The sequence below is a fragment of the Macaca mulatta genome, chromosome 4 (genome assembly GCF_049350105.2).
Source record: "Macaca mulatta isolate MMU2019108-1 chromosome 4, T2T-MMU8v2.0, whole genome shotgun sequence".
NCBI classification, from domain to species: domain Eukaryota; kingdom Metazoa; phylum Chordata; class Mammalia; order Primates; family Cercopithecidae; genus Macaca; species Macaca mulatta.
The window spans coordinates 140,253,766-140,271,234 of NC_133409.1; the positions used below are offsets into that span (position 1 = coordinate 140,253,766).

General features: G+C 46.8%; 1 protein-coding gene across 3 annotated transcripts; it reads left to right on the forward strand.

Moving 5' to 3' along the window:
- Positions 1 to 112: 112 nt before the first annotated feature.
- On the forward strand, positions 113 to 17,149 carry MED20 (mediator complex subunit 20). 3 transcript variants are annotated; one of them, XM_015136337.3, is made up of 4 exons: positions 113 to 870; positions 4,343 to 4,497; positions 12,647 to 12,900; positions 15,209 to 17,149. In XM_015136337.3, exons 2-4 carry the CDS (start codon positions 4,353 to 4,355, stop codon positions 15,422 to 15,424), a joined length of 615 nt encoding a protein of 204 aa, XP_014991823.1. In that variant the 5' UTR covers positions 113 to 870; positions 4,343 to 4,352; the 3' UTR covers positions 15,425 to 17,149. The 3 variants fall into 3 exon arrangements, with proteins under 3 accessions (XP_014991823.1, XP_014991822.1, XP_014991824.1); XM_015136336.3 differs by having other exon boundaries at positions 113 to 247; XM_015136338.3 differs by lacking the exon at positions 4,343 to 4,497 and having other exon boundaries at positions 113 to 247.
- Positions 17,150 to 17,469: the final 320 nt, after the last annotated feature.

Here is a 17,469-nt window from a genome sequence, read left to right on the forward strand (position 1 = left end):
TAGAAACCTGTGGGCGGGAATCCGCAGATGATGTCACTGGAGGTGTCACCGAGTGGCCCTGAGACCCGCCCCACTCCTTGGGGAAGGCGTGGACCCGGCGCTCTGTTTTTACGTATTTCCGGAGTCTCTTCCGAGACCGAAGGTTGTGTTGGGGAACTGAAGCAGTTTCTGTGGGCGGATAGGGAACCCTGCGTTTCTACCGTGTGATCCGGCCGCCTTCCTGGCCCGACGCCATGGGAGTGACTTGGTAGGACTGCAGGGGGTTTTGTGGGGCGGAGCTTGGAGTTGTGAAGGGCCGAAAAGAGGACCTTGACCGTGGTCCGCCGTCCCCTGGGAGCTGTCCTCGGGTTGTGTGGATGAGAGGATGCCGTGCGAGCCGCGGGTTCCCCGGCCTTGTTTCCTCGGAGATGCGCCCCTTCCTCTTGGAAGGCGGGAAAGCAAAGCGAAGTTTTTTTTTTTTTTTTTTTTTCTTTAAGACGGAGTCTCGCTCTGTCGCCAGGCTGGAGTGCAGTGGTGCGATCTTGGCTCACTGCACCCTCCGCCTCTTGGGTTCAAGCGATTCTCCTGCCTCAGCCTTCCGAGTAGCTGGGACTACAGGCGCCCACCACCACGCCCGGCTATTTTTTGTATTTTTAGTAGAAATGGGATTTCACCATATTGGCCAGGCTGGTGTCGACAAAGCAAAGTTTTTTTTTGTTTTTTTTTTTGTTTGTTTGTTTGTTTTTGAGACGGAGTCTCGCTCTGTCACCCAGGCTGGAGTGCAGTGGCCGGATCTCAGCTCACTGCAAGCTCCGCCTCCCGGGTTCACGCCATTCTCTTGCCTCAGCCTCCCGAGTAGCTGGGACTACAGGCGCCTGCCACCTCGCCCGGGTAAGTTTTTTGTATTTTTAGTAGAGACGGGGTTTCACTGTGTTAGCCAGGATGGTCTCGATCTCCTGACCTCGTGATCCGCCCGTCTCGGCCTCCCAAAGTGCTGGGATTACAGGCTTGAGCCACCGCGCCCGGCCGACAAAGCAAAGTTTTTATCCCAGGAACCTATCAATGGTTGTGTACCTCATTCCCTTCTAGATTCATTTTCCTTCCCGTGAGGCCATAGTACTGCCCGCAATGGGACGTCAGGGTTGGAAATAGGGTCTTTGGACTGTGACCCACCTGCAGACAGGGTTAGAGGGAGTGGGTTATAAGCAATCAGGAAACAGTATTTTTAAAGATTTTCTTTATTTTTCTTTATTTCTTTTTCTTTCTTTTTTTTTTTTTGAGACGGAGTTTCGCTCTTGTTGCCCAGACTGGAGTGCAATGGCGCGATCTCGGCTCACAGCAACCTCCGCCTCGCGGGTTCAAGCCATTCTCCTTCCTCAGACTCCGGAGTAGCTGGGATTACAGGCATGCGCCACCACGCCCGGCTAATTTTGTATTTTTGGTAGAGACGGGGTTTCTCCATGTTGGTCAGGCTGGTCTCGAACTCCAGACCTCAGGTGATCCGCCTGCCTCGGCCTCCCAAAGTGCTGGGATTACAGACGTGAGCCACCGCGACCGGCCAAGATTTTTGCCTACCCTTCCCTCAGCCATCAAATGCAGTTAGACCAGCTTGTGTCTGTTTCTAATTTGCCCATTTTAAGATCTTGGGTCCAGAGGGAAAAAGAGGCTATTGAAAATAAGGAGATCAGGGTTCCAGGCACTTTATCTCTTTAGGACCCGTTTCCCACTATGTTTAATTCCATGGTTAGTCTAGTTTCAGAGGAGTTTTTATCTTTCATAGGTTTTAAGTCTCCGTTGGAAGAAGATGAGGTAGCAGGGAAAGGTATGGGTCCAGTGCTTGTGGAGGCGTTAGTTGTAAGGTGCCAGGTCCCAGAACATTTTTTTCTTATCTCAGTAGATGTGAGCATTTTTCCCCGTGGGAGAAACCCAGAGGCCAGGATATCTGAAGCCAGTGGCTATAGGCTTCTCATACAAAAGCATGTGTAGGGGAAATACTTTTCCTCCTGGTAGCCCAGGTTCTTGCAGGTTTCTCAGTGATTGCACTCTTGTTTCCCACAGTTCACATCATGATCCTCCTGTGTTCCTTAATGGAAGCAAGATATGTGAGGGATGGAAATAGAAAGGATGCAGCGTAGAACCCTGGAACCCCATGCTCTTTCTTTTTTTTTTAAAGAAATAGAAATGGGTTCTTGCTGTTTTGTACATCCAGGTCTTGAATTCCTGAACTCAAGCGAGCCTCCTGCTTTGGTGTCCCAAAGTATTGGCATTACAGACACGAGCCACCGTGCCCAGCCACCCCTGCTTTTTAAATGGAGAAGGCAGCTCCAGGGCAAGGGCTCTCTGTTGGCACCCTTATCAACGTTTTCAGAATCCTAGGACTTCTGTCCCTTGTAGCGTCAGTTTAGGGATTCTTTTATATTTCAAAATAAGGCACATTAGCAACATTGTTTATCAGTGCTTTTTCTGATAGAGTAATGACAATTTTTAGCAACAGAAGGACTCTACCCTAATAGATTCATTTAGTTGATCATAAAGCAATGTCATCTATGACTGTTTTCTTGATTTCTATATAGCTAAGTACTGCCTGTACTATTGTTTATTAATTTTTTAAATTGATCTTTTCCTTAAAAATGTTTTAACAGGCACTACATCCCTATACAGGCAGTCTAGTTAGTGGTTAGGAGCATGGACATGAAACCAGGTTGCTGGGCTTTGAGTCTTGGGTGTACCACGCATTAACTGTGTGACCTAGTGCAAGTTATTTAACCTCTTTGTACTGTACTTAAATTTCCTCTTTTTTTTTTCTTTTTGAGATGGAGTTTCGCTCTTGTTGTCCAGACTGGAAGGCAGTGGTGCGATCTTGGCTCACTGCAACCTCCGCCTCCTGGTTTCAAGCAATTCTCCTGCCTCAGCCTCCCATGTAGCTGGGATTACAGGCACACACCACCACGCCTGGCTAAGTTTTGTATTTTTGGTAGAGACAGGGTTTCACCATGTTGGCTAGGCTAGTCTTGAACTTCTGACCTCAAGTGATCCTCCCACCTCGGCCTTCCAAAGTGCTGGGATTACAGGTGTGAGCCACAGTGCCCGGCAGTTTCCTTATTTGTAACAAGTTGATAAATAACATCTTCATAGGACTATTGTGAGGATTTGGAGTGTTAATTCATCTAAAGGCCTTAGGACGCAGACTGGCACGTTGTTGGTTGGCAATTGTTACCTACCACTCTAAAGGGGAAGCCACCATATGAGGTTCACTCACCATAGGAGGAAACCTTGGAAATGTTTTTTTTGTTTTGTTTTGTTCCATTGTTTTGATTCAATTTTTGTGAATACTGTTGCCTCTCATTCCCGAAGATTATAAACTTGAAGGCTGCTTTTTTTCTGTTCCTAGGGCTGTTGACTAGAACTTTCTGTGATGATGGAAATGTTCTCTAACAGCAGTGTCCAATACACTAGCCCCAGCCACCTGTGGCTCTGGGCTACTGTGCTGAACAGCTCCACAGAGTTGGTAAAAACGTGTAAACCCAAACTGAGACTTTGTCCTTGATGTAGTCAGAACTGAAAGAGTTGCAAAAGGAATCCCTTTTTCATTATATAACTCAGCATTATTGAATGCTCAGCCTGTGTGCCATTTAGAATCTTCGGCATGCCACACTTGAGAATGTCCCATGATAGGAAGTTCATTGCTCTGGTGTGAGAATCCTGAGAACTATGCTTCAGTTCTTAGAGGGGCTCTCAGGGACAGTGGTCCTCTATTCCTTGTCTTTAAAATGGGGGACTAGTCCAAGTGTAATGAGTTATCTTAATTGATTGTTCACATTCGGTTACAGATTGGACTCCTTGTTCTACTCTTCCCCATTCTAACTACTGCACTTGACTGGTCTTAACTTTTTTTTTTTTTTAAGATCGAGTCTCGCCCTGTTGCCCACACTGGAATACAATGGTGCAATCTCGGCTTACTGCGAGCTCTGCCTCCCAGGTTCAAATGATTCTCCTGCCTCAGCCTCACAAGTAGCTGGGATTACAGGCGCCCGCTACCACGCCCAGCTAAATAATTTTTGTATTTTTAATAGAGACAGGGTTTCACCATGTTGGCCATTCTTGTCTTGAACTCCTGACCTCGTGATCCGCCCACTTTGACCTCCCAAAGTGCTGGGATTGCAGGCATGAGCCACCATGCCTGGCCAAAAAAAATTTTTTTTTAAATTTATAATAAAGTTGCAGGGGTTGGGAGACGGTCAGAGTAGGTAATTTCCAAGATAACTTTTGGCCCTGACGAGCTGTGATGCTGTGGGCGAGTGAGTGGCTCAGTGAGCACATGTGTGTCTCTGGATAACTGACAATTTGGTGCTCTCCTTTCCAGTGTGTCCCAGATGCCTGTGGCTGAGGGCAAGAGTGTTCAGCAAACCGTAGAGCTCCTTACCCGGAAATTGGAGATGCTTGGGGCAGAGAAGCAAGGAACATTTTGTGTGGACTGTGAGACTTACCATACGGCTGCATCTACCCTTGGCAGCCAAGGTCAGTGACATGGGTCTGTAGGATGGCTGGAACGAGGGTTGGAGTTAATAGACATTTGTATTAATTGAAGTATTTCTGCTTTTCTGCTAAGGGTGGTGTTCTTTTTTTTTTTGAGACGGAGTCTCGCTCTGTCGCCCAGCCCAGGCTGGAGTGCAGTGGCGCGATCTCGGCTCACTGCAAGCTCCGCCTCCCGGGTTCACGCCATTCTCCTGCCTCAGCCTCCCAAGTAGCTGGGACTACAGGCGCCCACAACCGCGCCCGGCTAATTTTTTGTAATTTTTAGTAGAGACGGGGTTTCACCGTGGTCTCGATCTCCTGACCTTGTGATCCGCCCGCCTCGGCCTCCCAAAGTGCTGGGATTACAGGCGTGAGCCACCGCGCCCGGCTAGGGTGGTGTTCTTAAACATGTGGCGAGATGTGTTTCTGAATTCATTAATTATTGGTTCTTTATTTCTTAGAATAGGGCCTTTGAAAGCTTTATTTTATTTTATTTTATTTTATTTTATTTTATTTTATTTTATTTATTTTGTTGAGACAGGGTCTTACTCTGTCGCCCAGGCTGGAGTGCAGTGGCATGATCACAGCTCACTGACTGCAGCCTCGACCCCCTGGGCTCAAGTGATCCTTCCACCTTGGCCTCCTGACTTGGCCTCCTGAGTAGCTGACACGACAGGCATGAGCCACCACACCTGGCTAATATTTTAAATTTTTTGTAGAGACAGGGTCTCCCTATGTTGACCAGGCTGGTTTTGAATTCCTGGCCTGAAGGGACTATCCGGCCTCAGCTTCCCAAAGTATTGGGATTATAGGTATGAGCCGCCACTCCTGGCTAAAGCTTTATTGAGGTATAGTTGATATACAAGCAGTTGCACACATCTAATGCATACATCTTAATGAGTTTGGATATATGCATACACCTATGATATCATCACCACAACCAAGGTACTAAACATATCTGTTACATCCCAAAATTTCTTTGTGTGTGTGTGTGTGTTTTTTTTTTTTAAGAGATAGAGTCTTGCTTTGTTGTCCAGGCTGGAGTGCTTTGGTGTCTCATAGCTCACTGCAGCCTCAAACTCCTGGGGTCAGGTGATCCTCCCACCTTAGCCTCCTGAGTAGCTGAAACTACTGGCATGTGCCACCATGCCTGGCTGATTTTTTCACGTTTGGGTGGGGTCATGGGAGTGTCTTACTATGCTGCCCAAGTTCGTCTCAAACTCCCAGTCACAAGACATCCTTCCACCTTAGCTTCTCAAGTAGCTGGTATCAAACTCCTGAGCTCAGGGGATCCACCAGCAAGGGCCTCCCGAAGTGCTGAGATGACAGGCATGAGCCACCATGTCTGGCCCTTGTGTTCCTTGAGTGCTTTTTGTTTTGTGCAGTTTGAACTCTAAAAGCAATGTTTCTCAGAGGGTTAATCACTGACTAACCACATCAGAATCACCTGGGATACTTGTTAGAGTTGCAGATTCCTGGCCTTGTTTACTGATTGACTGCTGCTGTAGGCCACGTAATCTACATTTAATAATCCAGACAATCCTTATGCACTCTGAAATTTGAGAAAGACTTGTTTTAGGCCCAGAAGTCTTTGTTTATGATTCTTTTAGAGCTTTAGGGCTTCTAGAAGTTTCTTTTTATAGAGTTCCTGTTTTCCTACACCTAACCATTGGCATTGACCTCCTCATTAGCATAAATCAATTGTTCTTTTTAGTGGATTGAGTGATGAGATGGGGTGTGGATGATGGGGGATGGTGGTTGGGAGGGAGAGAGGATTTTTTTTTTTTTTCTTTTTAGAGTGAGGGTCTCACTTTGTTGCCCAACTGTACAGTGGCATGATCACAGCTCACTGCAAGCTCTTAACTCCTGGGCTCAGGCAATGAGAGACTCTTTGGATATGAGTTAGGGAACTTGTTTCTCTTAGTCTTGGCTCTGCAGTAACTTGACCTTGAACAGTTCCATAACACTGTGGTTATCACTGGGGAGCCAGAGCCCTGAGTCCTGGCTTTGCCACATTCTAACTGTGTACCTGTAGGTAACTCCAACAACCTATCTGTTACTATTTCCACGCCTCTCATGTACCTGTTTCCCTTAGATCCATTTCCTGCACTTCCCCTGTAAGCTGTATTTTCCAGGCCCTCTCCTAGTTAGCTTTGGTTATTGAGAGGCACCAGAGAAGATTAGAGGATGGGAGAAAGGAAGCCCACAGTGTTCCTCTCCCTCTGCTTTGGGCAGTGTCTCTAGCCGTGGCTGTGTCTTCACTTCCTTGGTTCTAGCTTCTGCTAGGCAGCCCTCATTCCTGCCTCTGATAACAGCACATATTTTCTTTTCCCTTTAGCCTTAAGAATGGTAGTAGCTTCCTGTGTTGCTAATCTTTGGGTTGTCCCACCATCCTGTTTGGTTTTTCCTTTCTTCCAACCCGTGTATTTGTTCCCCGTATACATTTCTTCTACCAAAACTATCTGACATGGGCTCTGTTTTTGGACTCTTCCCCAATACACTTCTGTCATCTATAAAATGAAGATAATCATAGTATTTCTCTCCTCATGTTGTGCTAAATAAGTTAATACATGCAAAGCATGTAGAACTGAGATTGTCATGTAATTTTTTTTTTTTTTTTTGAGATGGAATTTTGCTCTTGTTGCCCAGGCTGGAGTGCAGTGGTGCAGTCTCGGCTCACTGCAACCTCCACCTCCCGAGTTCAAGCAATTCTCCTGCCTCAGCCTCCCGAGTAGCTGGGACTACAGGTGTGCTCCACCATGCCTGGCTCATTTTTGTGTTTTTAGTAGAGATGGGGTTTCACCATGTTGGCCAGGCTAGTCTCGAACTCCTGACCTTGTGATCTGCCCACCTTGGCTTCCCAAAGTGCTGGGATTACAGGCATGAGCCACTGCACCCGGCTTGTCATATAATATTTAATGTAGTATTTAAGTAGCTAAGAGTTGTACTGAGCTCTTTTATCATCGTTGATAAAATTGCAGTTCCATTTGTGTTGCCTTCAATATGAAGGAGGTAAGAATCAAAAGATAATTACAAAAGCATTTGGGTAATAAAACATTTGGATATAGATATGAAATGACATATGACTTCTAGTGAAACTACCTGGTGTGGGCTGAGCAGGCCCTCACTTTCAAGAAGTTCCAGTCTAGTTGGGGAGACAGAACACCTTCATGGCAGGCAGTAGGGAACAATGGAAAGAGCAATAAACTTGGGGTGAGCAGGCCTGGACTGGAGCTTCAGTCTTGCTGGTTACTGGCTCTGTGCCTGTAGTTCAGTGATTTTCACACTTGATCAGCATTAGCATCATCTGAAAGGCTTGTTACCACACAGACTGCTAGACCCCACCCCAAAGTTCCTGACTTAGTAGTCTGTCACCCAGGCTGGAGTGCAGTGGCATGATCACAGCTCATTATTGCCTCGACCTGCTGGGCTCCAGTGATCCTCCAGCCTCAGCATCCTAAATAGCTGGGGCCACAGGTGCGTGCCAGTATACCTGGCTAACTTTTTTATTTTTTTGTAGAGTCAAGGTCTCCCTATGTTGCCCAGGCTGGTCTCAAACTCCTGGGCTCAAGCGATCCTCCCCGCCTTGGCCTCCTGAAGTGTTGATATTACAGGCGTGAGCGCCCTGGCTATAATTTGCATTTCTAATAAGTTCCCAGGTGGTTCTGCTACTGCTGCTGCTCTGGGATCCAATTAGCTTCATTTTCCTCATCTTTAGAAGGGGGACAGTAAACCTGGTTCTCCTTGCTTCACAAGGTGGTACAGACATGAAAGGATTTTGCTGTGATAGAAAATACGATTGTCGGCTAGGCGCGGTGGTTCACACCTGGAATCCCAGCATTTTGGGAGGCCGAGGTGGGCAGATCACCTGAGGTCAGGAGCTTGAGACCAGCCCGGCCAACATGGTGAAACCCCGTCTCTACTGAAAATACAAAAATTAGCCAGGTGTGGTGACAGGTGCCTGTAATCCCAGCTACTCAGGAGTCTGAGGCAGGAGAATCGCTTGAACTTGGGAGGCAGAGGCTGCAGTGAGCCGAGATCACTCCATTGAACTCCAGCCTAGGCAACAGAGCTAGACTCCGTCTCCAAAAAAAAAAAAAAAAAAAGTACTATTGTCAGCTGAGTGCAGTGGCTCATACCTGTAATCCTAGCACTTTGGGAAGTAGAGGTGAGAGGATTGCTTGAGCCTAGGAGTTTGAGGCCAGCCTAGGTAAGATCTCGTCTCTACAAAAAAAAAAAAAAAAAAAAAAAAGTCTGGGCACAGTGGCTCACACCTGTAATCCCAGCACTTTGGGAGGCCAAGGCAGGTGGATCATGAGGTCAGGAGATCGAAACCATCCTAGCTAACATGGTGAAACCCCGTCTCTACTAAAAATACAAAAAAATAGCCAGGCGTGGTGGTGGGCGCCTGTAGTCCCAGCTACCCGGGAGGCTGAGGCAGGAGAACGGTGTGAACCTGGGAGGCGGAGCTGGCAGTCTGGCAGTGAACCGAGACTGCACCACTGCACTCCAGCCTGGGTGACGGAGTGAGACTCCGTCTCAAAAAAAAAATTTTTAAAAATGGTGGGCATGGTGATCTCAGCTACATGGGAGGCTGAGGCAGGAGGATTGCTTGGGCTCAGGAGGTTGAGGCTTCAGTGAGCTGTGTTCATGCCACTACACTCCAGCCTAGGTGACAGAGCAACACCGTGTCTCAAAAGAAAGAAAAGGAAAATGTTACTGTCTATAACAACTAGAAGTGCCTTCTTCATTAAGCGCGCGCGCACACACGTATCCCTTAGTTGACTTTTAAGATATTTCCAAGACAGTAACACTTGCAGACTTATATAGCATGAATAAATTATGTAATTATAGTGAGTAGACAGAACAGAATGACGAGGTCAGCTTTGGATGGATTTTTTTCTTGAGAGTCCAGAAGGTTTGAACTGGATTTAGGAGGTGACAGGTGTGAATCGTCAGCAAGCAGTCAGGAGGAGGGATGTGTCCTGGAGGATCTGTGTAGAGCCTCCTGTGTTCATGAACAGTGGCCTGTATAGGGAAGCCACATGACCTCTGCTCCCCCAACCCTTGCACCCTTTTCATTCCCACACTCTTACCCCCTATCTAGAATGTCTTCTTCCTTTGTGTGGCTGGATCCTATCTTCTCTTCATATCGCAGTTCAAATGCCTTTTTTTTTTTTTTTTTTGAGGCAGAGTCTCACTCTGTCGCCCAGGCTGGAGTGCAGTGGCGCGATCTCGGGTCACTGCAAGCTCCGCCTCCCGGGTTCATGCCATTCTCCTGCCTCAGCCTCCCAAGTAGCTGGGACTGCAGGCGCCTGCCACCATGCCCGGCTAATTTTTTGTATTTTTAGTATGGGGTTTCACCGTGTTAGCCAGGATGGTCTTGATCTCCTGACCTCATGATCCACCCGCCTCAGCCTCCGAACGTGCTGGGATTACAGATGTGAGCCATGCCCGGCCAAATCCTATTTTTTTTTCCTGCTGACTTGTTCACTTTAATCTTTTCCTATCCTGAAGTCTTTCCTTTCTTCCGAAAGACTTGTGGTCTTTCCTTGGTAGTAACTTGTTTTATTTCATGGTCTTTTAAAAAGTTTTTAGCCACCAGGCTCGGTGGCTCATGCCTCTAATCCCAGGACTTTGGGAGGCCGAGGTGGGTGGATCACCTGAAGTCAGGAGTTTGAGACCAGCCTGACCAACACGGTGAAACCCTGTCTCTACTAAAAATACAAAAAATTAGCCGGGCCTGGTGGCGGGTGCTTGTAATCCCAGCTACTTGGGAGGCTGAGGCAGGAGAATCACTTGAACCCGGGAGGCAGAGGTTGCAGTGAGCCGAGATCGTGCCACTATACTCCAGTCTGGGAGACAGAGTGAGACTCTGTCTCAAAAAAAAAAAGTTTTTAGCCTATCTCAGCTGGGCGTGGTGGCTAATGCCTGGAATCTCAGCACTTTGGGAGGCCAAGATCGGCAGATCACCTGAGGTCAGGAGTTCAAGACCAGTCTGGCCAACATGGTGAATCCCCATCTCTACTAAAAATACAAAAATTAGCCAGGTGTGGTGGCACACACTTATAATCCTCGCTACGCAGAAGGCTGAGGCAGGAGAATCACTTGAACCTAAGAGGCGGAGGTTGCGGTGAGCCAAGATCACGCCATTGCACTCCAGCCTGGGCGACACAGTGAGACGCTGTCTCAAAAAAAAAAAAAAAAAGTTTTTAGCCTATCTCTCTCATGAGATTGTCAGCTTTTTTTGCTTTTTTGAGATGGAATCTCGCTATCACCCAGGCTGGAGTGTAGTGGCATGATCTCGGCTCATTGCAACCTCTGCCTCTTCGAGTTCAAGTGATTCTCCTGCCTTAGCCTCCCAAGTAGCTGGAATTACAGGCGCGTGCCACCATGCCTGGCTAATTTCTGTATTTTTAGTAGAGACGAGGTTTTACCATGTTGGCCAGGCTGGTCTCGAACTCCTGACCTCAAGTGATCCACCCACCATGGCCTCCCAAAGTGCTGGGATTACAGGCGTGAGCCACCGCCCCCGGCCTGATTGTCAGCTTCTTGAAGTCAGGGGCTAAGTCCTCTGCTTGTATGTTTCTTAAGCCCTAAGAAAAGTGTTGGGAATGGCTTATGTATGTAATAAGCATGTGGGATTGTGGCAGTCTATCCATTAATTCTTATAGTGTATGAAAGAGGAATCTTGCTTTCCAGTTTTTGCCTTCTGTTGTTGTTTTTTTTTTTTTTTTTTTTTTGTGGAGATAGAGTATTGCTCTGTTGCCCAGGCTGGAGCGCAGTGACATGATCTCAGCTCAGTGCAACTTCGGCCTCCTGGGTTCAAGTGATTCTCGTGCCTCAGCCTCCCAAGTAACTGGGATTACAGGCATGCACCACCATACCCAGATAATTTTTGCATTTTTAGTAGAGATATGGTTTCACCATGTTGGTCAGGCTGGTCTCGAACTCCTGACCTCAAGTGATCCACCCGCCTCAGCCTCCCCAAAGTGTTGGGGTTACAGATGTGAGCCACTGTTCCCAGCCCTTCCTTCTTCTGTTTTCTACTTAACTAAATGTATATAGCTTTCCATTCTTATTGCAAAAAGTCTATGGAAATCAATGAGAAAACTCATTTCTTAGAAACTGGAAGGGGTGAGCTGGGGCTTGAAAGTTGAACTTCCGAACCAGATCCTGAATTCTCTCTGCTGTAGTGTGCTGCTTGCTTCCCAAGTTGGCTAGACTTCTAAAAATTCTCCAATGGTTTGCCGTTGGTTTCAGGATACAGTCTAAACTTCTTGAGGCATGGTAGACAAGACCTATCACAGCTTGGCTCCCATCTACCTTTCCCTGCTTATGCTCAGACACTCCCCTTTGCTGCTTCTGTAGGACCATTTACTAGATCTCAAAGAGGGAGGAAGCTGAGGTGAGGAGGAATGCGCAGAAGAAGGGAGCAGCTACTTCCTTTGGCATGCCCAAATGCTGTTACTTTCATTTTACTTATGTAATACATGATAACATACAAAAGATTATATGTAAAGTCTGTGGGAGTTAGACTTTACGTATAGACCATCGGTGAGCCCACCACTCAACTTAAGAATTAAAACATAATCAGGCCAGGTGCGGTGGCTCACGCCTGTAATCCCAGCACTTTGGGAGGCCGAGGCGGGTGGATCACGAGGTCAGGAGATCGAGACCATCCTTGCGAACATGGCGAAACCCTGCCTCTACTCAGAAAAAATACAAAAAATTAGCCGGGCGTGGTGGTGGGCACCTGTAGTCCCAGCTACTCGGGAAGCTGAGGCAGGAGAATGGCATGAACCCGGGAGGCGGAGCTTGCAGTGAGCCGAGATCGTGCCACTGCACTCCAGCCTGGGCAACAGAAAAAAAAAAGAATTAAAACATAATCGACACTATTAAAGTATCCTGTGTGCCCCTCACCATTTTCTGTAGAGCAGGGTGGGTCTTACCACATGCTGCCTCTCCTGCTATTCCCCCCTACCTTTCTAGAAAAGGCAGTCAGTGAGAGGATTCCCCTCACCCCACACCAAGAACTGCTGAGGTAGTGCCAGATTGCTGTCTCGCCTCATTCCGGGGGGAGTCATTTGAGTCTACTCTGGGGTTTGCCAGTGAGAGTCTTGATGATGAATAGGATCTCTGTCCCTTGCAGGTCAGACCGGGAAGCTGATGTATGTGATGCACAACTCAGAGTACCCATTGAGCTGTTTCGCTCTCTTTGAGAATGGCCCTTGTCTTATTGCTGACACCAACTTTGATGTGCTTATGGTGAAGCTCAAGGGCTTTTTCCAGAGTGCTAAGGCCAGCAAGATTGAAACCCGGGGCACCCGGTACCAGTACTGTGACTTCCTGGTGAAGGTGGGCACGGTCACAATGGGGCCCAGTGCCCGGGGCATCTCTGTGGAGGTAAGACTTGGTGAAAATAGGAGCAGGATGTGCTGAGGGGGCTGCTCACCAAAGGGCTCTGAAGATTTTCCAGTTCTTCTCTATTTTTTTTTTTTTTTTGAGACAGAGTCTTGCTCTGTCACCCAGGCTGGAATGCAATGGTTCAATCTTGGCACACTGAAGCCTTGACCTCCAGGGCTCAAGTGGTCCTGCAACCTCAGTCTCCCAAGTACCTGGGACTATACCCACCGAATTTAAATTTTTTTTTTTTTTTTTTTGAGACAGAGTCTTGCTCTGTCGCCCAGGCTGGAGTGCAGTGGCCGGATCTCAGCTCACTGCAAGCTCCGCCTCCCGGGTTTACGCCATTCTCCTGCCTCAGCCTCCCGAGTAGCTGGGACTACAGGCGCCCGCCACCTCGCCCGGCTAGTTTTTTGTATTTTTTAGTAGAGACGGGGTTTCACCGTGTTAGCCAGGATGGTCTCGATCTCCTGAGCTCGTGATCTGCCCGTCTCGGCCTCCCAAAGTGCTGGGATTACAGGCTTGAGCCACCGCGCCTGGCCTTTTTTTTTTTTTTTTTTTAATTAGAAATGAGGTCTTGAGGTGTTGCCCAGGCTGGTCTCAAACCCCTGGGCTCAAGTGATCCTCCCACTTCAGCCCCGCAGAGTGCTGGGATTACAGGTATGAGCCACCACACCTGGCCTCCAGTCCTTCTCAGTTTCAACAGATATTTATGCCTACCTGATTCCGGACTCCAAGGCATCTGTGCTTTCTCTCCGTGAATCTTTTATCCTTCAGAGACTGAGACTCTCTAACACAAGGTGGGAAGTAGGAAGTGGGAAGCTGGGTTCAAAGCAAGCAGAAAGCTTCATTAGGAAGGGTGGCTTGCTAGAGAAGGGAAAAGATAGTCAAGGAAGGCAGGTGAGTTATGATATGGAGGGACAGTCACCCATGAGAAGAAGTACTGGAGCAGACCAAGACAACTCTTGGAATAATTTTCTGGAGGTGGGCCCTAAATCACATATGCCCATATAGCTCTCCTTAGTATGCTTTAAGATAGGTATCAAAAGTTGGGAAGCAAAAATATGCTTTTCCTTTTGACATGCTGTCTGCATTCTTTCATGGAGAAAGAGGTGTTTGTGTGTGAGATCACTTCATCTGTGACCCTGAGAGAGAGAGTGTGTGTGTGTGTGTGCGCGCATACATACACATATATAGTGACAAGGAGTGAGAGTGGCAGTGTGGCAGTAGCTGGCTTCTTTGGGACCAGGGAAAGTTCACAACTTACAATGTGCCCAGCACTAAGATAAGAAAACAAGTAAGCTTGCAGGGTCTACCCTTTGAAAATTTGTGATTTATTTATTGAGTGAGGCCGAAACACACAAACTATTTTTGAAGTTAGTCTGAAAATGCCATAAAAGAGGCAGTTTGCTCTGGGAATTCAAGCCAGTATGAGCACTGCTGACTTTGGTTGTGATGCTTCCTGGAGGATCAACATTTATGTAGGGATTTAAAATGTAGAAACATGGGGATAGAAAAGTCTAGGAAGAATCCCACTTGGAGAAAAGGGCATTAGTGGTAGTTTCTGCTCAGCAACCTCTAGGACCAAGACTTCCTAACCCTTTCAGCTTGTGATAGACCTTGGATTTGCTGAGACCTACTGAGGACCTACTGTTTATCCTCCACATTTCTAATCTTGTAGTAGAAACACACCCCACCTGTTTATTTACTTGTTTCTCCTTAGGGTTGCCAGTAATTTTGCCCTGCCATCTCTCCAGTAAATAATTAAGAGAGCAGAAGGAGAAAACCTAAGATGTATATTTTTTGGCCCATGCCACACTATTTGGGAAATTCTTTCTTAGGGTTGGAGCCCAGGTTGGTTCTACCTAGGGAGTAAAATATGGTCTTGAAAAAAACTCATAAGCATTTGTGTCTACTCTGCTCTCTACTTACACCATCACACACATTTCCTTCTCTTTATCTTTGTCATGTCTCTTAGAATTTTCTTGAGCTCTCCTTGAATCTTTACCCAGCATAGCAGGGACAACACAGTCCTGAGATCATCAAAAGGGGCCCAGATCTGCTTCTGGATCCTCTGGGAGGGCTGCAGGTTGGCACAGCTCCAGAAAGAGAAATGTCAAAGATGCCTAAAGATGTGGGTGTTGAGCCCAGTGTTTGGGTTGAGTGTTTCCTGTGGACCAACACTGTGCTAGGAGGTGTGTGTCTTTAGCTTGGGGTTGGGGAAGATGGGAGCAGGAGGCAGGAGGTGCAAGAGAAGCAGACCTTGTCTTAGCCTTCATTCACCCTCATTCTCTGTGCTTTTGGTTCCCAGGTGGAGTATGGCCCCTGTGTGGTAGCTAGTGACTGCTGGAGCCTGCTGCTTGAGTTCCTACAGAGTTTTCTAGGCAGCCACACACCAGGCGCTCCCGCAGTGTTTGGGAACAGACATGATGCAGTCTACGGCCCAGCAGATACCATGGTCCAGTACATGGAACTCTTCAACAAGATCCGCAAGCAGCAGCAGGTGCCGGTGGCTGGGATTCGTTAGGGATAAGCAGCTGCCAGCTGAGCTCTGTCACCAGGGGTACTCCACAGGAGAAGCAGGTGCTGACTCTCAGGTCCCCGGACCCCAGAAACCCAGGGTAGACATGGAATCTACTCTCCTTCTCTGGTTCCCAGCTGTGGCTTTTGTTCTGGGGCTCTGGAGTCCCCTCCCCAACCCCCTGACTCTCACACAGAGCCCCCCATCAGCTGTTTTATTTCATTCCTTACTGGATTTGGCCTATCCTCAAGAATGGTAATTATGAAGAATGGAGAAGTTTGGACCCTGCCTCCTTTAGGGGAAAGGTAGGACAGGAATGTCCCTGCCTGGTATTGGTGGGGGAAACAGTCTGTATCCTCAACTATTGGGGATTTGTCTCAGGCCCACCGTGAACATGCTGCATTTTATGTTTGGATTGTGCTGTAATAAGAGCCTCTTCCTTTTGTCAGAGGATGTAACTGGGCTTCTATCCTGGAGATAGAGTGGAAGGCACAACTGGTTTGATAGTTACCATTTTCTGACCTGTTTGCTGAAGTGATTTGCGAATTGACTTTCCTAGGATGTTGCCTGAGTCCTTTGAACTCTCCTTCTGACATCTTTCCCTTCTGTTGTGAAATATGTTAAGCCACAGGCCAAACTGCTGTAAGATTGAAGTTTGTTTTTTTCTCACCTAATAATAGAGAGGTAATCAGATGGTCTAGGGCAGATTTAACTCTACAAGGTTATCAGGAACTTGGTTTCCTTCTGTCTTATTCAGCCATTCCCAGTATGTTTTCTTACCCACAATATCAAAGAAGACTCATCAGCTCCATATCTGCATTCTCCTGGGGAAAGAGAGAGAGAAAAGATATGTTTTTTTAAAAAAGATAGGACTGAGCATTGCTCAAATCACTGTGGCCACACTTTGCTGAAAGAGATGCTGGGACATAGAGCCTCTTATCTGGGCAGTCATGTGCCGAGTTAAGACTCAGGGATGCTGTGACTACAAGATGAAAGAGAATTTGGTTGCTGAGACCCAGTTAATGGCCTCTGCTACATGGAGCTCAATGGACATGCCCAGGAATGCTCTTGGCTGTTCGTTTGCAGTTAATACCTCCTGTAACTAAAGCATTCGTTTATGAATTGACTTGCGAGAAGGGCTGATCTCAGAGTCACTTTGAGCTAAGTTGGATTAGTCACAGTAGGAAGTTAATTCCACACCCTTCGTCTAAGTCTCAGTATTGAGGCCTCTCCAGTTCTCATGCACCCCAATCTTAGGGTTAGAACATTTGACCCTGATACGTGCACCATGCTTCATGGTTGCCTGAGCTCCTTCTTCTGTTTCATTCGAGCATCCAAACTACATATTTGGTCATATTGCCTGCCTACCCCATGCCTGCTGCAGAAATATTCATCCAGGTATAACCTTGATATACACAGAGATGGTCTTAGGAGAATTGTTAATATACGTACTGTATTGTCATCAAGGATACTGTCCCTTATTTGAAGACATCTAAAGAGAAACTGTCTTCAGATCCAAGTGCTCAGATCTAAAGCCTCTGCAAAAGTCAGGTAGTGGTCATGTTTCCCTTCTAGTTTTGGCTGACAGGAAGCTCAATTCAGTATCATAACTACAGAACCTGTCATCTGTATTTTTTGTTCTCACGCCCTGTTTTTGTTATTTTGTTTCTGGTTTTTTATATTGAGGTATGTTTTAGATATTGTTTACACAAATAAAATGCACAGATCTTGTGTTTTTGGCCTCCTGATTTACATTTGCTCTCACCCAGGTTTATTTATTTGTATTTTTCTGTAGGCTGCAGCTTTTATGGAATGAAACAATGCATAGGCAACATTTTGAACACAATGCATTTCCTGAAAATCTCCAGAAGTTGATTGTAGTAAATACAGACTCTCTAGACTTGTGCATTGTAAGGAGGGACTCTGTTCCCTAAAAGCTAAAAAAAAAAAAAAAAAAAAAAAATTATAAAAACTTTGCCTTTATTTTGTTTTATTAGTATTATTTATTTATTTATTTATTTTGAGATGGAGTTTTGCTCTTGTTGCTCAGG